Below are 23979 nucleotides of genomic sequence, written 5' to 3'. Positions count from 1 at the left end.
GTGTTTGCGACTCGAAGTGTGAAGATATATTTTCACATGAAGTGAAAATGATAAAAGCAACTGTTTTCCGTTAATTTTTACTATTAGTAAAAAATATTAAAATGATCAATTGCGAATTATTTAATTAGCATAATTTATCGGATGACAACTGGTATATAAACGCTTCAAAGTTAAGTCAGAAGCAATTATACTTTTCTTGGAAAATTAAAATATTTTGAGTAATAACCTGAGAGAGATGCAGCAAACATGTGTAATAGAATACTATTCATGGCGTAAAAAGTGACGTGATGACAAATTCGATGACGGTCTGCCGTAATCTCCTGGAATTCGGAGATAGCCATATTAAATAGACGGATTAGCAGATGTTCTTCATAGAAATGATGCGAATGACACATAAATTCGACAAGAAGGTTAAATTTCAAATGTTCAGTCGCGAACATTTAAATATTTCCAAGTCACTGGTCATTAACGAAGCAGGCATATGGGTGAGTTTCAATTTAATCTTCTGATTTATAAATTATAAATTTTTATAGACAACATTTTGATATTATATTATTATAATTGGAGATTAACATACATTTTCTCTATCTGTGTATATATCAAGAACACAAACAATATTTTTATTTATATTAATCCGATTCAAGAATAATCAGAAGGGAGTAAACTGATAAGATTTTTCTAAGTCGAGGGAGATTAGGCTTTTACGATCCTGATAAGATGCTTCTTTATTGACATAAAATTTACTTTTTAATTAATATTTGTTTCACAATTCTATTTTTGAGTGTCGTAATCTATTAATGACACATTCTAATATCGCTGGAAATTTCTCTTTATCATCTGTGTTAAACTCATGAACAGTTTAGTGAACAAATATATGAAATGAGGCTCAAAAGAATCTATCAGTGAAAATGATAAAAAAAGCCTATCAGAGCCAACACCAGCTGTTCGGTTGCACAGAAATCTCTTTATTCTCGTTTGAATGTAATAAAAACGAACTAAACAATCATTTCAAGCTTTCAATTTGGGTCCTTATCAATATAAAATATAAATCTAAATTACATGAGTAACCTTACCTAAAAATATAACTACAATTAGTACCATGCAAATTTCAAGGTGGTGGATCCCGACAATTTAGTTCGTTCTTCTTTTATCCAAATGCCAATTTGCTATATAATGAATAGCCAAGTGATTATCATAAATATTAAAATTATACAATAATATTATAAAAACTTACATAAAATAGAAACGGTGTCGTATACATTGCGTCTAGCAAATACTACGTTAGCAAATCTGACAATTTAATGAGCGATGCGACTTTATCTATTGACACAATGTATACGACACCGTTTCTATTTTATATAAGTTTTTATAATATTATTGTATAATTTCAATATTTATGATAATCACTTGGCTATTCATTACATAGCAAATTGGCATTTGGATAAAAGAAGAACGAGCTAAATTGTCGGAATTCACCACCTTGAAATTTGCATCATTGTCGATCAAATATTTTAGAATCGTCATTTTCATACATATTAATCAAGAAAGAAAAAATCATTGATCTGCAGATGTAACAATAATATGTGATTGCGGTTACAATGATTGTATATTGTGTCCGCTGCGCGATTAGGCCCGGTCAGTTAGCGGTCGAATTTACTGGTTCTAAATCAAATCATGACCCGCGTTACGGGTTGATCTTGATCGTAACGCTGGCGATGCGACGCATTGCCGCCATGATTGGTCACGACAATTTGCTGTGGCCGTCTGAGAATTCCATTGACACGCGTGATTTGTCGCAATTTGCTACGGCAATGTAGGAAACATTTCGAAGCCAGCTTTTGTGAGGCGATGCCAGGTGACTTCTTCCTTTGGGGCGTTTGCGTAGATCGGCTCGTGCTGCATAGGCACTACAAAGGTAGTAAATCTCGTGGTTATCCTCAATGGAGATGTCGTCATTTATCTGCCTCCTTCTATAACGTTGGAAACTCTGTTGGAAACTCGATTTATTGAAAGACTTTCCTGCCTTTTAAGTAGCAATATAAGTTGATATTTTTATAATAGAATATTAATATCGAATATATGTTAAACGGCATAAATACGCTGAGATAGTTTTCCTATTTACAAGAAAATTGCATTATTCGAAATTTATCGGCTAACGTGGTCTCATAACTTTGTTATGTCTATACCAATACATTGCAGCGTGGAACGATATGCCAAACTCGTCGCTCGATAGCAATTCATTTAGTTGACGACGCAAACAAGTTTCGATGTACGCGTCGGGCGGTTTCGTGGACGACGACCTAGGTGATCGATTAGGTCGTTCATTAAACGACACTGACAACGAGCATGATCATCCTCCAGCATGATTCCTTGCGATCGGGCCAGGGTGTGTAGTCATGCAACGAAATCCGTGTACGTCGCTTAGGCGACAGGCGGTGTCCAGCTGAGAGTCATCGGCGTCGGGTCGGTAGCCACGTTTTTCATCGTCGTGTCGGAGCCTATTCAAGTGTTGGCAGTTTTTCACGCGGCAGGCGACAAATATCCCCACCAAAATCCCCTTTGGATGAGTCCTCACGTGGTCCGGGATGTCATGCCGCGGGTTGCATCCTCGCCGGCACATTCACCGTGCCGATCTCGTCCCGGTGACTACCAAGTTGCGTGTACCAAGTGGTCTTTCGAATCTACAATCTATAATCGCGATCAAACACAAGCATCTCTTGTAATTCTGAAGGAGAGAAGTGATTTCGCGCGTCAACCATCGTTTGGCCGCGCAAAGTGATTTAACCTTTCATTCGCGGTTTGTGCGGACGAATTGATATCCTGTCAACACGATAGACCAATGTGCTACCATTAAAATTCGGTGCTTCTGTCGGGAGATTTAATGACGATGCGAACGATAATTCGCCGTTGTAACAATGTCTGGTTGATAAAGATCTGTTTACTGGGGAATCACCATTCTTGTGACTGCTGGGAACTTCAGGTGTTACGTCAGCGTTACGATTAATGTAGATATCAACGTAATCCAGGCTAATCTTCGACTTAAAAGTCCACACGGACTATGTTTTGATAGGCGTGCGACGGGAATTCATCACCTGCACGTAATGCTTAAAAAGTATAAAGGCTCGGCTCGGTCGTAGGTTTTTCCACACAATCGATCTCGCGCGGCTGCGAGTGCGATGCATCGTGGCGACGTAATCGGCACGATTTTCTTGACTGAATTCCGATGATGTAATACAGTGATCGCATCACGCCGGTTTCGAAACTGGACTGTTCGCGTTTGATCGGGACAGAAGTGCAATCGAACCAAGCCGCACGAAGTGTCATCGACCTGTCAAACGTGTCCTGTCACGTAAACGTATACCCATCGTAGATCGTACGCTATTCTACAACGGAAACCGCGAGAATTTGTGGCGAAACGACGTGCTTGAATCGTTATTGCAGCTAGCCGGTCGTAATTCGTACGATTTACAATGCATGGACTGAGATGACACACCGAGGCGGAGACTCGCAGCTATGTCTACGGTGATCGTTGGGTGAGTTACGACGATTTCATCGCCACGTTGACATGTCTCGCGTCGTCCTCTGGGACATCCTTTGGATTTCAATCTACGCCAATGAATCGGTAACGAAGAGACTCAGAGAAATCGTTACTTTTATCGCTGATCGTAATCCTTTCCATTGTCACCGCGTCGAGGTAGAAATTCGAAGAACTCTAGAATTTTTAAGATCTTTCATGAAATCACGCTTATTGTTTTTATTATACTCTTTTTTTAAAAGAAAATGACGAGAAAGCATGTGCGTTTGTGTATCTCTCCTACAACTTTAGTAGGTATTCTTTTTTTCTTACATTCTTGGCTATTAACGGATATCGGTACAAGACGTAAGTGACGAACATTAACTGGATGCTGCGTCACAAAGTGCGCCAACACGGCGCGTGACGCGTGCATGCCGCGTTCTTGCGTGTTGGAATTTGTCATGGTCGGATTTCACGACGTTCCGGAATTTTGCGACTCTTCGGAATTCCGTGACGCGGCCACGTGTATACCTCCAACCGCGCACGGTCCGGTTCGGTGGCGCGTGTGCACATGCATCCAACCTCTGTTCTCCACGCGATCGGTATCGATACGCGCGATAGCAGTCCCTTTCTTTTTCTTACTGTCAGATGACGAAAGATACAGTCAACGTAATGTTACAAATGCTTTAAAGTGTTTTTTTATTGGTCATTTTGTAAAATTCTTCCTTCTGATTGGTTCATCAAACGCTTCAAGGCATTTATAGCGAGAATTTGACCACAGCCAAAATTACATTTTGATAAGACCAATTGAATGGCCAAATTACATTTTGAAATTTACTTTCTGATAATTCTATTTTCTAGTTATTGTAACCTTTTCTAATTGTTGTAAAACATCATTCTGGTTGGACTTTTTTTTTGTTGGTTTAATCAAAACATTTTGTTCTATATGTACGATTAATAAATAGATTTATTATCGAAATAAATAAAAGTGACAATAATTAAATTGACATTTAATATTGAAACTACCGATCGCTAGAACTGTCGAAAATGCCAATTTGGTAATTTCCTATCCTTGTTTTTCATTAATGAAGATTTATTTTGATATTATTTGTATGATTAGAATTGTTTGTAGTATATATTCACACATTTTTTATATTTTGTACCGTATATTTAATACAAAAAAAAATTGAAATAATTAACGGAGCCAAAATGACACCATCGACGGTTCTAGTATTAAAATGATTCGTGTGGTAAACCAAGAATATCATTCGACGGTCGCGATTAAACGTGCAGAGATAGTCTAGACTGGAATTCTTCGTCCTCGGCACTCTTTCCGTTTTGATGACACGTAAAAAATCTCACGGACATTTTTCCTCCTTACGTAAAACGTCTCGGGAGATCCGAATGTTAATATATCTTCGCGCCTTTCGACGCCGCACCGCCGACGGTTACCTTCGTCGCGGTACATCGTGTGTATTATCGCATCCGAGGTGATCCACGGCTGTTAATGAAACGGCTAGCAAGAGGTTGTCAGCGGGATGTCGTTGTGACTAAGTTTGCAATTATGTAAACCGGCATCCCGGCGAGTGGAATACTCGTACACCTTGATTTAGAGACGGTGGTCTTCGCTGATGTGAAAATTGAAAAATCGATATTGACGCTGCTGACGTAAATTAGATACTTTGGAATGTGGCACGATACGTTCTACAAGTGGCTCTCAGTACAGAAGAAGCGAGAGTGTCTGCGCCAGATAAAACGCACAAACGTGATCTATTTATATAAATTCTTTCTCACACACATAAATTATATATTATATTAATAATATTTTTTATTACATAAATATTATTACCTTTTTATTTTCAAAGGAAGTTATTTTAAATTTCTATATATAATTGTTATTATGTTGAACCATGTTGATGATTTGCAATGTATGGTATTAATTGCGTGATTACATTTCTTTTAGTTTTTTATCCTATAGGTCTTTTAGACTTGCAGATCTTTTATACCCGTTTCTACCAATGTAGATTAACTTTAATCTTGGTTTCAATTACATTTTATTTTCTTTTAGTACTAAGAAAAAAGATAAAGAGTAAGTTAAATCAAATTTATGTAGATTAAAATTAATTTACATTGGTAAAAGTGTGGACATTTATAGACTTCTCTTTTAGAGGCGTTCAATTTTTATAAAGATCCAAACAAAAATCACACAAGTTACGAGCCAAACAATATATTTGTAACAATGATCAATTAATTATTCACAATGGTTACGTATTAAACAGCATGTTAATATTTGCGTATAATAAAATTAACGTCTTGTTCTTGTTTATAATTTTTTAATATTGTGACTAATATTTTATTTCGACTTGTATTTACTATTTATATGTTACGAATTTTATTATTCGAGCCGTCTATTATCATTTTTAATTTTATTATACGCAAATGTTAACATACTGTTTAATACGTATTATACCATTGTGCATAGCTAATTGATCATTGTTCCAAATATACTGTTTGGCTCGTAGCTCCTGTGGTTTGAATTTTTATTAATTGAGCCGCTTATTACAATTTTAATTTTATAAAAGAATCTTTTAGTTTGATAAAATATGGATCATTTCTTTACACATGCGGCAGCAGATGCCAAATTCAGTTGTGCTTCGAGTAACCACGCCGCTGCCGCAGTCGCGCCAATGCAATTAAACCTCGAAACCCGAGTCGACTGCGTACACTATACCGCGCTCCACGTTACGAGTGTTACGACCCGATGTATATCGCGCGGGGAGTGCGTGGCATGATGAATGCATGGCAAAAAGCCTTGGCGAAATCTGTATCGTGAACTTGTCTTCCAGTCGCAGATTTTCTACGTGAATGAAATAATTCCTATGTACGGAGATTGCACTGACCGAAAAATTAGATATCTAATTGGCACTTAATCGCAACGATCTTGTAAAAGATATGTCGTCAAAGAGAAGAAGACGGATAACGAAGAAAACCTGATCAGAAATGAAGGACGTCGTGCTTCTTCGCTCGACAGAGACAAAGCGAATATTTTAAGTGGATCGGGGCCGCCCAGCGGCATTCCACGCGGTGCACCGAGTGCATTGAGAGACGAGGTAGGCGGGATGAGGCGAAAGAAAGGCATGTTTGGTCCACCCCGCGGTACCACGAGCGAGCCAATAATCTGCTGTCGAATTAAAGCGAACGAGTAGCGAAAGCTCGTACCGGCCGCGGCGCGACCGCTGTTCACCTGTGTTCTGTAACACGAGATGCATTTGCATTGCGCAACTGTTTGCGGCTCGCGTGTAGCTCGTATGTAACTGGGTTATCATTTACAACCTGCGGCACGGTGCGCCGCGTCACTATTCTACGATTCTCCAATGAGCCTTTCCCACACACATTGGTAATATTGATGATTTTACGTGAGATTCGCATCATTTCTTCGCCGCTGAAAACAGTATATCTGTATTTTTAGAAATAATCTATAATTTTACATATTTTGAAATCCTATTTTAAAGCTTGAACAATGTTGGTTTGTGATATTATTACTCTAGTTCAGTTACAATTGCGTTTCAAGACTGAAAATTAACGAATTAATTCGCACAGTTTGCAGGATTGGATTTATAATATAAATATAAATTCACACCGAATTATTTAAGCACTATCAAGATCTATAAAGATTTGATCTATAACGATTTAGGACCTTTATTTCCTATTCGTTGATATTAGATTTGTTTTTTTATTGCTGCATTGAATTATACTAGAACTTTCTTTCTCGCTTTTGCAAAATATTAAACATAATACCTATTTCGCTCTATGTATGAAGAGTGTAAACTAGTTTAGCTATAAAAACAAATCTATAATCTAATTTTAGAATTTATCAAAAGCGCAATCATCATTTATTCTTGTTCTTAAGGATATTTATGGTTTAAAACGACCATATAATTTAAAGATTTTAATAAGCATATGATTTATGTGTACTCGGTACAATCTATTTGTACCATCATTTTAGTGCTAATTATCCCGTGCACAAGTTTGCTTATCAGTTACAACTTATCAAATACACCTTGTATTTTCAATTTGTGCGATTGGAAATAGTAATGACTGTACACACTGTGTGCGAGCTTGCTATATAATCACACGAAATTTATTTGCATACATGATTGCTTAGAATCGCCGCAAATTGGATGAAACGAACTTATTGCATATTTCATTCGTGTTCCGATCGATATTTTTAACTAACGGGTGTATTTTTGTTGTTTCTAGGTTACCACAGCTTGCCGTTTTAGCGAAGATTTTGTGCCTCCTGATGGTGAGTATTTCCACATATAATCTTTTTATAACATTTATAGAAATTGTGTCCCTCTATTTCGAAATACAAATACATATATTTTTTTAGAATGTTATAATAAATATTAGAAAAGATTATTAGAGAAAATGAGTGGCTACGATACATTTCATAGTTAATTAGTTAATATTATTTTGTTTTAACAAATTACACATGGGCCTTTAAGAATCGGCGCTGTAATAATTGCGCGTATATTATCCGACAAATATATTATTTATATATATAGAGGATTGTTTTAGATCAATCGAAATAAACGCGCAATTATTACAGCGCCGATTTCTAAAGGCCCATTTGTAATTCGTTAATTGTTTTAATATAAGGAATCTTCTTTTATTGTAAGTATTATCTTGTTTTGTAATTTATGGAGATTTAAAAATATTTATATTATAAAGATTATCGAGAAATCAAATGTAAAAGTACGGAAAGCTCAGTTCCAGCGTTTTATCGCGTTATGATCGGTTTGTAATCTTATCTCTTTGAATGCGACCGACATTTGTAGCACGAGCCAATTGCATAAAAGTAATTTGATGATTAGTCGGCCTAGTTTCGTGAACGGTAACGAGTGGCATAGAGTTCGTATAGTGAGCCACAGTTCCGCTGAAGCCGCAAAATCACCTACTTCCTAGCTCGCTCAATGTATGTAAAGATATATGGGGGCCGCGATCGCGAGGATGACTAGGTCAGATCTGAGATATCCCCGGCACGAAGAGGTCGGGACCCGAGAGGATCGCGTGCTGAAACTCGTGCCAAGACTCGAGTAAATCGGCGATTACAGCGGCACGCACCTTACCTGCCATAGATTAATGATCGGCGCTTCCACTCCTACGCGTTTGCAGACACTGACAATTTATATGGCCGAGAGGCGGCTGCCGGCTTTGAACTCATCCTTAACTCATTGCGGCGTACGTTTAATTCCCCGCTGTGGGCGCCGCTGTAAAGCGCTATAAGTTTTGACGTCGCTTGAATTTTTTTTAAGTACCCACGACACCGTTCATTGCGGAACCGTTAGCTTGCCATCGCGCTTTGATTAACTGCGTGCATGATAAATCGAGTCTTTCTTCTTTGATCAAGTCTTTCTCGCGTTTCTAAACTGTCTGCATGTTTGTTGTAACATTTACTTTAAGATGCTTTATCTTATCAATTCTTAATTTATAAAATTATTAATGATAAACCGATTGTCCATATTTGACTATTAATGCCAAAAATAATTTGATCAATTACTAATTTATACTGATTATGGATTATTGACGGACAACTAGATTATTAAATTACGATTATCTCGATTTGATAGTAAAATAATTTTTGTCATTGACAAAATGTTTTTCAAACTCAACATCTATCATACAATATAAATCGTTGAATATCGCAGAGATTGGACTCGCATGGCACTCATTATTTACGCTTTTGAAATTGATGGAGATCTATGCTCGACTTCCCAAGATGATAAGGACAATTCGCGCGACAGTCTCATCGCGCAGAGACTCGAATCGTATTTAAATGAGATTTATGTATCCTCGATACCGGTCTTGAGCGGTGCAGTAAACGGTTTGCTGGTCCAATAAATAATTAAATGGATAGTCGACTGAATCGCGAGCGATAAATTTAGACGTCGATGGTCGAAGTAACTGCATGGTAAATCGAGATGAATGTATTCGAGGCTATCGCCTTAACGATACGTCTGCTAGGTGAGAATTTAATGAAGAGCCAATATAAAATTCCAAAGAGCTATTTACTGGCAATTGTCATCATTTACTCGTATCCTTATTGTTTGAAAGTTCTGCCGATTAAATGATAATGCAAATATCACGGTGATGACGCGAATCAATTACTATGTTAAGTTTTTATTGGCGCGGCAGGATGAACGCGATTATCTGCACACGATGTTGCAACGCAGAATTCAATGCAGAGTTTGTTACGTGCGACAACGTCATAAACAGTTTCTATAATGTATATATGTGATCTACTTGACTTTGTATGTTAATCGTTAGAGAAGCATGGTGTACTATCAACTCTATTTGTCTCTTGGGCTCTATACACTCTATCATCTCAACATTAAAAGGCTCGTGTTACAGGATCGTGGAATAGCAATAAAATCCTGCAATGTAAATTTAATTGTTCTTCTCCACATTCACCCATAAATCTGTTCGTCACTGTACGTTTATTATACGATGATGTTTCCTTGGGATAAATTTTAAAGCAAACATGTAGCATTGATTTTGACGCGTAATGTGCAAAAAATGTGAGAATAATCAATTTCGAAATATTAACATTCAATTGCAAGGACGTTGCAATTCATTCAATCATTTAATTTCATCAATTTATTCAGTATTTATAGTTTAGATATTTATGCATACATCGAAAAAAATATTAAACTTTAATAAATATTTGTTAAAATATTTAAATAGTTCGAAGTAAATATTTACTAAATGTAAACATGTATAAATTGGTACAAAAAACATTAATTTGATTTAACTATGATTTTTTTTAGTGAATAAATATTTATTTATTGTAAGTAAATGTTTACTTAGTACTGTTCAAAGAAATATATATTAAGATTGAGTTTTTTTTTTCAGTATATGAACGAAATTATAATTTAGGAGAAACGCGTCACACATACAGCATCAACTCTCCTAATGTCTCACTAACGTCTATTATACATGCACATTCATGCGTCATTCGTGATTGCTCGATCATACTAAACTTTCTATTTCGATGTTTGTCAGACTAATGCGCGTTGCACCGGCTATCGTAACATTGTCGGCGTCACTTTTGATATAAACGAAACGCCAGTTTCGGCGACTATTAATGGATGGCTCGTGTCCGCTCGTTAACGAGCTCTCTGCCATCAGCGTGCACCATCTCCGAGCGGCCAGCATGACGACTCTCCGTCTTCGTCTGACACGGCGGATTTTTATCCGCGCGCATCCACCGCGGGAAGAATCCGCACGGGCGGATCAGCGAATGACTCGATGTCGTGATATGTGAACCGACCGTAAAAGCGTTCTTCTCGGCGGCCGTGGAAGAATTTCGACGTTCCTTAACGACTTTCAGTTCGGTCGTTGTTCTGAAAACATGTCACGCGAATTCTTATCCCGCCAGAGCTTTGTTGTTACATTCAACGAAAGATAAACTGTCAGATAATTCACGACAGATAATATTAAGCGCGATTCTAACTCTGGACCAAGTTGCTCATTTTGTTCTTTATAATGTATATTTGTACATTTCATAACTTATTTTTATTTAATATGTATATGGATGTGCTTATATTTTTGTCAGCATTTGAATAATTCATCAAATAATCATAAATAGTATGATTTAATTCCTTGAAGAAACACTCCATCATAAAACGAACATTTTTAAAATAAATTTAGTATTTTTTTATAAAACGTAAAATACGCCATTGATTTGGAACACATTAAAAGTACCGCGGTCTATATAAGTCATTTGCTAATTAATTTATTTCTAGTGTTTCTTGGTTTGAAGAGGTTATTTAAACATTTGATAAAGCAACTTGGAACGAGCAAGTGATAATTTTTGTATTCGCGTAGCTAAGAAATTTTGGACTATACGTACGGTTCTTGTAATTGTAGGTGGTGATGTGCGGGGCGGTGCCGGCGATGGTGCGCTCCGTGAGTCTCTACTCAACTTGCAGCAGCGGCAATGTTACCGTAATAGGCCGCTCGATCAAAGCAGTGGGACGCGACGATTACAATGCACCCTACCGTAAGTAAGACCGCAAAAATTGTTAAATCTCACTTGTTGCTAATTTAATTTATATGCGATAGACAATTTTTTTTTAACGAAAAATAATTATTTTGTGACTATTATAATATTTTGTTGTTATTTTTTCGAAATTTTTTCCAAATTAAGTTTGCAGAAATAATTTAAAAAGTATTTTTGTGTTTATTATATATTATGTAGTTTTTTATCGTTACCTTTTAAGAAAAAGATATGTTCTTGTATCTTTTTCTCTTACGATCTATTAAAAAATAAATCTCTTTTTTTGTGGAAGATTTTTCTTAGCTGCTCTAAAATTTCCAAATATTTAACTTAATTAGCATAATTGATAAAATTTATCGATTGCATTGTTAATTGATTATTAACATTGAACATACATACTTTATATGTTTGTTACACGATTTGCATTAATTATCTTCAAAATGAAAAAAAAATATGCGTAATGATAACATTATCTAGAATCACTAGAATGAGATAAACAAATCTGTTAATTGAATCGATTTTAGTTAGCATTTTTATTACACTAGTGTGTAGTTTTGTATATAAGAAAGGGATTTTTATCCGGGAGTACGATGCATTAAAGAACTCTAATTTACTGCGATTCTTATCGATTGACCTCAGTCGGTCGGAAAGCTTATCTCTCTCGTTTTCGCTATGGAATGTCTCTACGGAGCCTTCCGGGGTGAATTTCCATTTTTACGAACTAATAACTGCAGTCCTATTTCCGTGAGCAGTTTGCCGGACGCACAAACGTCGGAGAAGAAACGAAAGGAGTAAAAGCTGGAGGACGACCACCGAGGAGTCTCGATGAATTACGACGTAATTTTACCCTGTCTTGATTGTTTTCGGCTAGACACTCTCGTCGTTTGTTTTGTTGTGCATCGAGTGCATTTTGCCTCATTTCTATTTATTCGAATCAGTTTTACGAGCAGATATTATTCAAAAATAAAAGAGAATTTAGTTTTATTTTTCAAGCAGTTGAAAGTCTTCAACAAAATATATGGGACATTTACATGGGTGCTCGCTTATCTTCCACTTGCATTTTATCACCTTCACATAAATCCGCTATGAAAACACTCATTTATGGATAGGATGTTAAGATGATATATTTATTAAACATTTGTCAAACATTTCGCGTCCTTGATTAATGTACTTAAATCGGGCAAATCGTTGACATCAGAATTATGATGATTAAACGCCTTTCTTGTGCGCAATTCGTTCGTTTCCGTCAATTTGCCGATTTGTCGACTTTACAGTCCGAAGTCGAATCTTTTCAAACACGGAAGTTGAGATTTTGGGATCTGAAATTAATAATAAAGTAATATTAATGTAAATAATTTTGAAAACTGAAAACTCTCTTCAACTTTGTGTCACTTATTTTTTACGTAATTTAATCGTGAATTAAAACGAACGATTAAATTTTTTAGAACGATTTGAATGTAAATCATTATTTTATTTCACGCGGCACAATATAGTCGTTTTATTCTCAAATTTTACCAGTACCAAGAATGCCATTTTGTAGATACCTCTAACATAATAGAAAAATTCCATATCATAGTTAAAATTTCATCGAATTCGTTCGTATGAGGGCCCTTCACTGCCGAAACGTTCTCGCGGCGGTTCCTTTCGCGAACTCGCGAGTTCGCGGAAATTTTGCGCGTGATATCCCGGACGAAACGAGCGAACGGGCTGTCCGCCCTACACGCGGCGTGAGTACGAGGCGGTTCCTCTTGAGACGATTGCCAAGGAGGTAGGGGACGAAAGGAAGGTTCGGAAGGAGGGAAGAAGGCGCTCGCTTGTGCAAACAGAGGAGCCAGTTTTCGCGCCGCACGCTGCGCGCCGCGTCTGCACCTCCCCGAGATCCATCACCTTCGCGTACCTCCTCCTCCTCCTCCTCCTCCTTCATCTCCTGCCCCCTTTTGCCTCCTCCTGCCTTCTTGCTTTTGCCTCCACCTTTTCCCTCTGTTACTCTGCTCTCTCACCTCTTACGGCACTCAACTGCCGACAACGAGCCTCTCCTGACCGGCGATTACTCAAGCCCCTCTCGCGACTCGGAACGGCGTGTGCTGCTGTACGGGGGATTGAGACACTGTGAGAGAGTCCTTGAGGAGCCATGTACCAGGTTCCGAGGTGGAACGCGCCACGACATATCTTCGGGAGCTTGGAGTTGTTGCTGATGTGGCGATTGAAGCCTGTTTTCTATCAAATAGTAGACATTATTATATTGTAAAAATTCCATGATAATTTACTAAATAAAATTAGAATTGTATAATGTATGGAGGCATGTCGGAGCTCATACGCAATAGTGATTTTCCGGGAATCGTTTTACATATCGATACCGGTAGATAAACAGGTAAAAGAATTACGTAATTATGGAGTAATACTTTTTGCGCTTAACGCATCTATTAATTTAATCGTTGCATTAAAATGCGATATAATTATATACTTAATATGCCGAGTTGCGATTTAACTAGAGTAATATTAGAGACGTACAAGAAGATCAGGAATTCTGAGCGAGGAGTAACCGAGCCAAGCTGGAATGATAAATCATAATTCAAGTGAGTCAGTTAATAACGCGATAATAACTATCATCCACAATCAAGGTAAATAATAATTATCAACTTTTCGTTACCCGCACACCGAGCAAACACAAATGCGATCTACGTGACACGCCGTACTTGTAATTACCGTGACACGACATACTTACCGTACTTACATGATTCCCCAAACACCTCGCGAACCGTTCCGTTTGATGTTTCGGAATTGAATGTCTTTCGGACTGACATCCGCGTGAATTTCGACACGACGACGCGACGTCGCGAAAGAGGGAAAGCGATAGAGATCTGAACCGGGGCGTGTTACGTTTACGGGGAATCGGTTGCGCCGGCAGCACCAATCGTTCGGACTGGAATTTAATTATTTGAGTCGCGGGGGCTGTGATTACCGCGTCAGCCCGATAAACCAGACTTCACCTGTCGCACCTTTGATCCATCCCGTGCATACCTCGCATTGCATTCCCGTCCGTCTTGCACCGGTGTTCGTCTACTGTGCATCATCGAGGAGAGGACGATCCTCGCGCATCGGCCAATCGTGCGTTTAGGTGTTAATGACAGGGTCGCTATTATACGCGCGCGCTCATAACGAGAGAGCTGCATCTATACGCTGTGTTCTCTCCTGCCTCTTGCCTTTCCCTTTTGACTTTTTCTTGCGCTTTACACGGTCGGTACCGACCATCTCTCCCTCGCGCGTTGTATTATAGCTTTCATAACGCCGACGCCGCGAAATTGTAGCGCCCCAGTGGTTCTCGGTCCAAGTCGGCGTCGTCTCACCTTTGTACCAAGGCCCAACATCAACAACTAATAACCGCACATTGGTGCTTTTTGCTTCTTTATGTGGTAATCGCGTGTAATTTTCTTTTCTCTGTTTCTCCAAAAGGATAGTTGAATTTTTAAGTTTTGCTAATTTTTCAGGTTGTATTGAAGATCAATCGCGGGATAGAACCTTTTGAATAGTTTGTTTCAACAGGCGATAGAAAAATGTGGGTAGTTGCGAACCCGTAACGAGCGGCGAATTGGTTCCTACATCGCGAGGAGCACGTAGAAGTAATATATGGGATCCATTCTTCTCTCCTTCTCGCTCTTTTCCTCTTACGTGCAGGCCCATCCTACCAGTTATTATCCGGAGTAATCGTGCCTAAAAGCCGGTGCCCGCTTTTGATTAAAATTGGCTTTTAATTCATTTGGCAGCCTCTAATCTCGCGGCGGCTCCGATCAGAGGGAACCAGAGCGAGGGCGACGAGCCGATGGTCAGGGGAAAGGAGTAGGGGGAAGTTGAGGGAGAGAAGACAGAGGTTTGAAGCGAAAAATTTAGTGGCTTCCTCTCTTCATCCTCATACGTGCCGCCGAGCTTGCGAGTGCGTCATGAATAAATTCCGATGTGGCACCTTTCGGCAAAATATATTACATCGATCGATTGCAGATAGCTCTTGGAATGCTTCTTATATGTAAAGTTTTAGAATTTTATATTTTCGAATAGTGTTTGATATAAAAATAACTCTGGTTTGTATTGCATTCCTAATTCTGTTCTCTTTTTATAATTCAGTTATAGAGTTTAACCCTCGGTTTAACTAGTTACCAGATTTTTTGAAACTATTATCTGAGATAATAGTTTATATTCAAATTAAAATTATTTTTATTGATAATGTATTGTATATGAATTGTTTTCTGATTTATTATTATTTGAAAACAATAAGGATATATGGATTTAATCACAATTTTCTGAAGAAAGTAAGTAGAAGTCAAACAAATATTAGACGGAATAAGTACATTAAATAACTTATTATGACAGTATTTCTTAAAAAAATAATAAAGATTTTAATTCATGTACCTTTGTTATTATGGGCTTTTGATGGAATCGCATATTTAATGATTCGTAAAAGTAATTATTAAAAGAGAAAAAATGTTAAACAATATCCATACAATATTTTATAACAAATCACATTTTTTCTGGATCGTAAAAATATTCCAGGGGTTTTGTACAAGTCTATCGACAGTTGTCGGTGTCATTATGTGTATTGTGCAGATATTTTGTTTGGTAAAAAAAGCGCAAAGCATATCATAATACCGACAACTATCCGTAGACTTGTACAGAATAGTACCCCAGGTGACTATTTCCGAATTAAGAATTCGCAGATTTACACAGAATAATTTGCTTTGATGTCAACATAAGTACTTTATTATATTTCTCAAATTCCTCCAATTTTAAGAAATTAATTCAAAATATTTTTATCAATATCGAGACACTTATTGCGTTCGGCACATATCTTAATACTTTGGGGAAAAGGTTCTTCGGCCGAGGAAATCCGTCAAATGGAAGATTGAAATCAACGCGCCGTAGACGCCTGTCTCGAAACTCCATGCGTCTGGTAACTTACTAACAACGCGTCAGCACTCGAAATGGCGCGCCGGTCTCACTTCCTTTCTTTGATAACGATAACCATCGCTTCGAGACGAAGCGACAGAGTTTCGCTGCGATTGCTTCGGTCGCCGACGACGTCGACGAGGTACCGGAAATGTGAAAGTTCGGTAATGGGTAACTGGAGCGAGCAAACACGTATAGAGGACTTTGTGAAATGCGGTAACATCGCTCCGGTTGTTATCATCGTATCTTTTTCCGCCATTGTACCACAGAGATATTGCGCGACGCATACTTAAAATTCCGGTGTCACAAACCGGAAGGAAAAGAGTATCGATTCCGTGCTCGATAGTTTCTGATTTATTTGCAACCGTTGGATACTTATATTATCATGTAACGCACATTCCGTGTCTCATTATCGATACGCTAGTTTCGCTATGCTCGAATTTCCACATCCCGTATAACTCTCTCAATATCTCCGATAAAGTTCATATTAAGATAGCATAGTTATATGATTTAAACTGGTTTTCATTATAACACCGATTATCTCGTAACACTTCTTACCGTTTGTCAATTGATAAACTGTCGGCGATTAACAGATTTTTAAAAAAGGGAGTTTTTAATGTTTGTTATCAACTTTATCAGTATTTCAACTGATATTTGTTTTTACGATAATAAAAATAATTTTGAGTTTATTTTTGTTAATTAATTACTGATTGATTGGACGCAAATGATCGGCTGGAAAGATTATAATTTTCTGATTAAATATCTAATATTTAAAATTATTATGTACAGTATCTATATCATGCAATTGATGGATAGCTTGGAAAAAATGATTTACATTCTTTGCTGTTGAAAATTTATTAATCGAATTTTTATTACTAATTTTGTAAGTTTTATGATGAAGTGTTCTGATTTATAACCCAGTTTTTTATACAAAATCTATTTGAGAAACGCGATGTATACACTTTGTTTTTGTGTTGTGTATACACTGTGTTGTTGTGTATTTATCGCTTATTTAAATTGTAAAATGATTGCGTAATTTATGGCTAATTATTCAATAATAAGTGCTCTTGAAATGTATATTTCAATAATTGCTATCTACCAATCGATGCATCAATATTCATAAAATCTATCGATCGCCACGTTAAAGGGTGCGTAATCATATATGTATTTCTCACTTGGACTACTTCGATTCAAATGATAGATAAAAACAATGGTTTCTCTTTAATGATACTATCGAACTCAACATCCCATTGCGAGGCAAACCCAATTAATTAGCGTAAGTGGTACAATTAATTGGCGCGGACTACACACCATAGGCTAGTGAGATAGCAGTTTGAGATTAAGTTCTCTGCTTCTCACTTTTTTTTTATTGGCGAGGATCCGTGCAAGGCGAGAAAGAGGCTCAAGTAAAAGAGAACAAGTAAAAGAGAACAAGAGAGAGAGAGAGAGAGAGAGAGAGAGAGAGAGAGAGAGAGAGAGAGAGAGAATTAGACGGAGCTGAAAAAGGGTTTTACGAGGCAGTTCGGGGACATTCTTGATTTCGATGTTGGAAGAGAATCCGACGAGGACCACTTGAATTTAACGAGGTTCCACGGCAAATGGGCCACTCTGCAGACTCGCCTCCTTTATTTTCTCTACTGGAACTCATGCTGCACTACTAACCTATGAATAAACACTCGATTTTAAAATTGCGCCGTCACAAAGTTTCCGAGAAACGTTACGATCAACTTTAGACAAACCTGTCAGCGAAAGGACAAAATTTTTGCATTTTTCGATTCTTTCTTTATTAAGTACAGTTCATTATTAACATGCGCAATTAATTATTCCTTAACTATTATGAACTATTTTTTATTTTAATATAACGAGTGAGTACCTTCAAATTACTTATGACATAAAGTCGTAAATTTATGTTGCGAAATAAGGGATATAAAAATATTACACCATTAACATCCTCTCTGTCGTAAATAAAGAGAATAAAAAAGAAATTGATTTAATGTATCGCTACTGACCCAGTTCTCGCAATGAGTTACAGTAACAAGTACATTGGTGAATATTTCTCGTGTCAAGAAAGAAAAAAAAGGAAGTCATCGGTCGCGCACCTGTACCTGATCCTTTTTTTTTTTTCATTCGGCGGACAAAGGGTGCCTGCTTCTCGCTCGACAAAATTTCGTAACACCAAGTAGGAAGGATAAAGGGAAACGGAGGGACAGAGAAAGAGACAGCGAGACGGCGCTGCACCGGCTATGGTGCAACGTGCACTTCGGGGTCGAGGCACGACAGGATCCGCTAAGTGGCAAAGCATACACCGGACGGTCTGTGCCTCCTTCATTAGCACCAACTAGCCTCGGCGGTAGGCTTAGCCGAGTCTTTTCTTCTTTTCTGCCGGTGCCGAAGAGAGCGCCGGGTAGAGGGGCTCAGCGTCGTTGTAGGTACAACTCGCGCCATAAACCTCGACGAGGTCTCTTCTCGGAAATATGCCAGCATGCATACCAAAGCACAAAACGGTTCGCTTTGTGCATCCTGTCGCCTGTCCTCTGGGATCGAAGCTTCGTGTTGGTAGAAACTGCAAGAGTTTCTACCGAAGTCTCTTGAGTTTTTCCAAGTAATTCTTGCATTTGTGCATAGGTATTATCTTACGCGAAATTGCATGTACTTTTGCTTTCTCGGAGAGAATAATTTTACAAACAATTTTTACATCGTTTGCTAAATTTTATTGATAAGAATAATCTTTTATATAATATAATTATGTAATATACAGCTGTTTTGTTAAAATAGATTTTGTTCAAACGCATAATGAAATTTCCTATCTTTTCGTCTGTTACAGAGAAACTCACCACACAATCGGAAGATTTCAGTAGGAAGCTGTACATCTTCGCGGAGAAGAGCCAACGATACATTTGCTTCAATAAGCGGTGGAAACTCGTCGGCCTGGTAATTACTCGCCTTCCAATTAGTAGACATACTTCATCATCTCAAGTGAGCGGGTATAAAATTTACACGCGCCGGTAAACGCCTCGAATTGCACTTCGTAAATTTCTATTCATCACCTACGCTCGGGACTATAATTTAGAAATTGGATTATTAACAGTTTGATGATTCAAGGTTTCAACGTTTACAGTGTATATTACAAGCTTCAATTTTATTTGATTTATCGTGTGTTAAATACCGTTTAAATTGCTGAAATCCATTTAAACTGTTTTTTAATCATTTTTATTTGGAATGCTGTAATAAAAATTACGTGCAATAATTAAAGTTTTCATAATTAAAGTTTAGTGTTTTAATTTATTTAGTGTGCAAGAGCACATGATAGATAAAACGTTGGCTGATTATTGCGTCGTTTATGGAAAACAATTAAAATTGTGTTATATCCATTAAACGCGATTACATACATTGCCATGTATGTAACCACGCAACTTTCCATAAAAGACAATCGGCTAACACTTTATTTATCGTGTATTCTTGCACTAAGACTTGGAATTCTGAAAAAGCGTTATTCTCTCATATAATAGTCAAGAGATTTGAATGGACCTTTTAATCTTTTGCAGTCTTATACATTTTAAATTGTAATATGTAAACTGCACGATAATTGCGAACTTTTAAAATAAATATTTAATTGTCAATGTTATTATTACGGCAAATATTTAATATTAATCCATGCGTGTAATATTATTTCGAGCTGCAAAGGATTAATGTCGAAATAGCGAGTAGTATATCGTGAACCGTCGACTGTTTATTTGCAGCCGAAAAAACAGAAGGGACCGATGTGCCAGTTTTACGAGGTGTACAACGGCTCCTATCTGAGGTACAGGAGCGCCGTCGACGGGACGCGGTATATCGGGTTCAATAAGTTCGGTAGGCCGATGAAGAATCCCCACGGCAGGCAAGAGTGTTTCAACTTCATCAAGTACAATCCCCATGCCGACATAAACCACCACAACAGCCTGGTGAACGCGGAGATGGGCGGTATGGAGCCGCGGGAGCCGTACGTCGTCTCGAGGAAACCGTCGCCGGTGATGAGGGCCACGAAGAACTCCCTGTTGCAGGCCGACAGTGCGAGGGGGCACGTCCACACGTCCACGCATCGCCATCGGCACTCGAATCGCTGGAAGCATCTCTCGCATCGGCAGGACGGGGTAGACTCGGGACCCCGGAGACGGCATGAGAGCCGCCTCCTCGTCGAGGCCAGCAAGTATTGAGCCACGTGGGAGCTCGCCGATCAAGACTGCCTCCTCTGTACCCCGTGAGAACCTGAGATCAGAACTGCCAAATACGCTGGTGGATCGCACGGTCGGGATGTCAGGAGCCCACTTAACGGCGCGGCGCCTCGTGTGTCGCGACTCGAAGCACCACGTATTCGTTCGATCGGTCGGCGAATCAAGAGCGCGGGCGCGGCTCGCTCCGAGCACACACGCCTTAAGCTGCGCCCGTTTAGTTTCCGTTTTCGCCCGCCGGAGCGAAGCAATGTTCCCGCGGCGAGGACGCGGGTGTCGTCGTCGAGATTAGCGTCCAAGATCGGCGATGGACTCCCGCCGGCGAAGCTATCTCAATTTCACGCGGTTAAGTTCGATTTACACTTGCCCCGACTGATCTCTCTTCAGGCAAGTATGTACCTCGTAACGTATAAGAGCGTTTTCTTTCTCATCGTTGATTCCTCGTGGATTTAATTCGCGCGCGCGCGCGCGCGCGCGACGAATATCGCTCTGTCTCTTTTTTACTCACACTCTTTCTCTCTCTCTCTCTCTCTCTCTCCGTCTATCTATATCTCTTTCTCTTTTTTTAATCTCGTGACGAAGCGTGGCCAATTAGTAGAAAATATCTTTCTTTCGATGCTGCGCGTCGTGGTAAACGCGCGACACCGCGCCGGCTATGTAAATTCATTCAAGCCGTTATTGCTTGGTCGATCGTTTGGAGCGACGCAAAGGAATTCACATCGCGTAGAAATCGTAGCGCAACCGAACGGCTGCTGTGCTTCGAGCGCGGTCACCGGCCCGCGATGGTAGCGCAAAGAGCCGCGCGGATGGCGCACGCCGACGGACATGCTGTTTCCCAATTTATTTGGCAAAAATAATTCGTCTTTTGGATACATCATGAAATACAGAATTGCCGACATAATTTTGAGATATTAACATAATTCGCTTAAACGATATTTATATACAAAATTTGACCAAGGTGCACAATTAGATTAAATTTGGAAAGAAACGTCACTCGTTTGTTCCTACGATAAAATCTTAATCTTCAATTCAATATCATATCTTTGCAAAATCATTGCAAGAAATTAACAGATCGTTCGTGTTACTCTTGAACAAGTCAGTTTATTCATTTGGCTTGATCAAACTCTTTGCGATATAATAAATTATGCATTATCGAAAATATAATTAGTATTGATAACGTGCGTCAATGTACGATCAGAATTTGATCCTCGGCGAATAAAAGCGGGAACACTGTCGGCGCTGGTCCAGCGAGGAAATATTTGTCACGTCGCGGACGCTCGTACGTCGCCACTCTTACGCTCGCCTGCGCAGTTAGAGCTCACGCCGCGCAAGACTCTCTCGCTCGCTGTGCTAATTACGCCGCCTAACGTAGCGTGCGTGCCTGCTCGCGTGTATGAATAATGTGTGCGTGCCTGCCTGCGTGCGTACGTGCGTGCTCGCGATGTACACGCAGGCCTTACCGCCGCCGACGCACAAACTCGCGGCGCGATCGATTGCGAACGTGCCGAGTCTTAGAACCGACCGACAATTCTCTTCGGGTTTTTTCTTTAATAAATTCATAATTCTTAATTCGGGATTGTATTCGGAACCTCTGAAAATTAACACGATGTCGTTGTGTAGCTTTGAAATAGGAGGAACAAAATGTTTCAGATGCGGGACATTTGAAGGTTTGATATAAACAAGGCTGGAAGTGCCATGTATTTAAAAAAATTACTTTTGTATTTATAGAAGAGCTCTCTACGCTAACGATACAGCAAAAAGCTGTACATGTAATTTTTGAGAAGATTCTTACGAGATGCCAAGAGATAAAGAGTATTTTTTCTATACTTTTTCAAATGAATAAAATGTAGTTTTTCATTTTTGTACTTTTTCCAGTGTTCGTCTGTGTTCCTCTATCTCTCAAATACAAGACGACATCGGTCGATATACAAATTTGGTCGGCAATATTTTCCAACGATTTTACGCAAAAGTCTTAAAATATTTCTTCTTTCGATTCGATGGCAATCGGTCAGAACTGCGTGTCTGCGTACGCGAGTATATTGGACTTGTGTGCATTTGCGTGCATACGTATTTCGCCTCCGGAAAGCGTGTGAGTGCGTGTAATATAATGCATTATCGTTAATGGACTTAATCCTTAGAACGCTATCGCAGACTGTATTATTAGGCTAGGTATATGAATATATGACGCGGTGGCGACTCGACGAAGGAGACCAGGGGCGCCGAGTTCTTCGTTACTACGCAAAGACGTCTTGTGCCAGTCTTATTTTTCGCTTCTATTCTCTGAGATCGAGCTCTCGACCGAGCGTCGACCTCTCGTGCCGTTTTAACTTTTCACAGGCACAAGGAAGGCACCCCGGAGCGGTCCATTTTCGTAGATTCGCCACGTAAGGAGCGCCTGCCCTTTTTTCCCCTCTCCCCTCCTTTCCAAAAAAGAAAGAAAGAAATCGCTCCCTAGGTAGCTTATTTATTGAAATCACGTTTAGGTACTACGAAAGCCGAAATACCCTTCGTTCGCCCTCGTACGTATATATATGTATATGAAGATATGCGCTGCTCTCTTTTCATCGTTTTCATTACCATTACCCTTTTCCCATCCCCTTCCCCTCTTTATCAGTCACGTTTCTTAATTATCATTTCGCTCAACATCATGTCACAACTGCGGGTCGTACGATGTCACTAATTATTAATTCATCGGCTTTTAGCTTATTTATAATTTATATCTTCTTCGTGAAAACACATTTTCTACGCGTTACAAATTCTTCATAAAGAATGGTTGGTAGTGTGTTACATTTACGTTTAATGTTCCATCATATCGCTGTAATATGGAGTAATATCCAAATCATGCATTTCAAAGATCCTAATTACTTAATAAACTTAATTTACTTAACAACATATTTTTTTTTACTCCGCGTCCCTTCACTTCGTTTAAATATATATATTATTAAAATTCACGCTTTTTACACAAAGTCTGAAAATACTCAATACCTGATTAATTTAATTGCATACGAGTGGCAGTGCATAAGAAAGCTTATTCCTACGGATGATGTTTGTATGTGTGTTAAAAAATGTAGGGAGCAATATGCACGTAGTAACGCCACGTTTCGTGCGACGAATCAAAAATTTAGCTTTGCAACGCGTTTTATACAGATTGAATAATTCCTTTTACGAAGCGGCATTATTTTTATATAATCAATGAAAATCTCTTCTTACTTGGTTTTTACTGCGAATCATTCATTAATTATGTTAAAGTTCGA

At 38.7% G+C, this 23979-nt stretch overlaps 1 protein-coding gene across 2 annotated transcripts in view; it reads left to right on the top strand.

The window, feature by feature from the left end:
* The window catches only part of LOC108766772 (fibroblast growth factor 18), a 144604-nt gene extending 122990 nt beyond the window's left edge, over positions 1–21614 (top strand). Inside the window, exons 1-5 of one of the 2 annotated variants that reach the window (XM_018516266.1) lie at positions 463–485; positions 7775–7820; positions 11447–11579; positions 19339–19445; positions 20255–21614. In XM_018516266.1, coding sequence (XP_018371768.1) covers positions 7818–7820; positions 11447–11579; positions 19339–19445; positions 20255–20710 — 699 coding nt within the window. In that variant the 5' untranslated portion in view covers positions 463–485; positions 7775–7817 and the 3' untranslated portion in view covers positions 20711–21614. Of the gene's footprint in view, positions 1–462; positions 486–7774; positions 7821–11446; positions 11580–19338; positions 19446–20254 lie in introns of those variants that run through there. The other variant, XM_018516267.1, reaches the window with a different exon arrangement.
* Positions 21615–23979: the final 2365 nt, after the last annotated feature.

This window comes from Trachymyrmex cornetzi, unplaced genomic scaffold, assembly GCF_001594075.2.
Source record: "Trachymyrmex cornetzi isolate Tcor2-1 unplaced genomic scaffold, Tcor1.1 scaffold62, whole genome shotgun sequence".
Lineage (NCBI taxonomy): Eukaryota > Metazoa > Arthropoda > Insecta > Hymenoptera > Formicidae > Trachymyrmex > Trachymyrmex cornetzi.
Note: the sequence above shows the minus strand (reverse complement) of the source record. Positions and strands in the feature narration are given on the sequence as shown.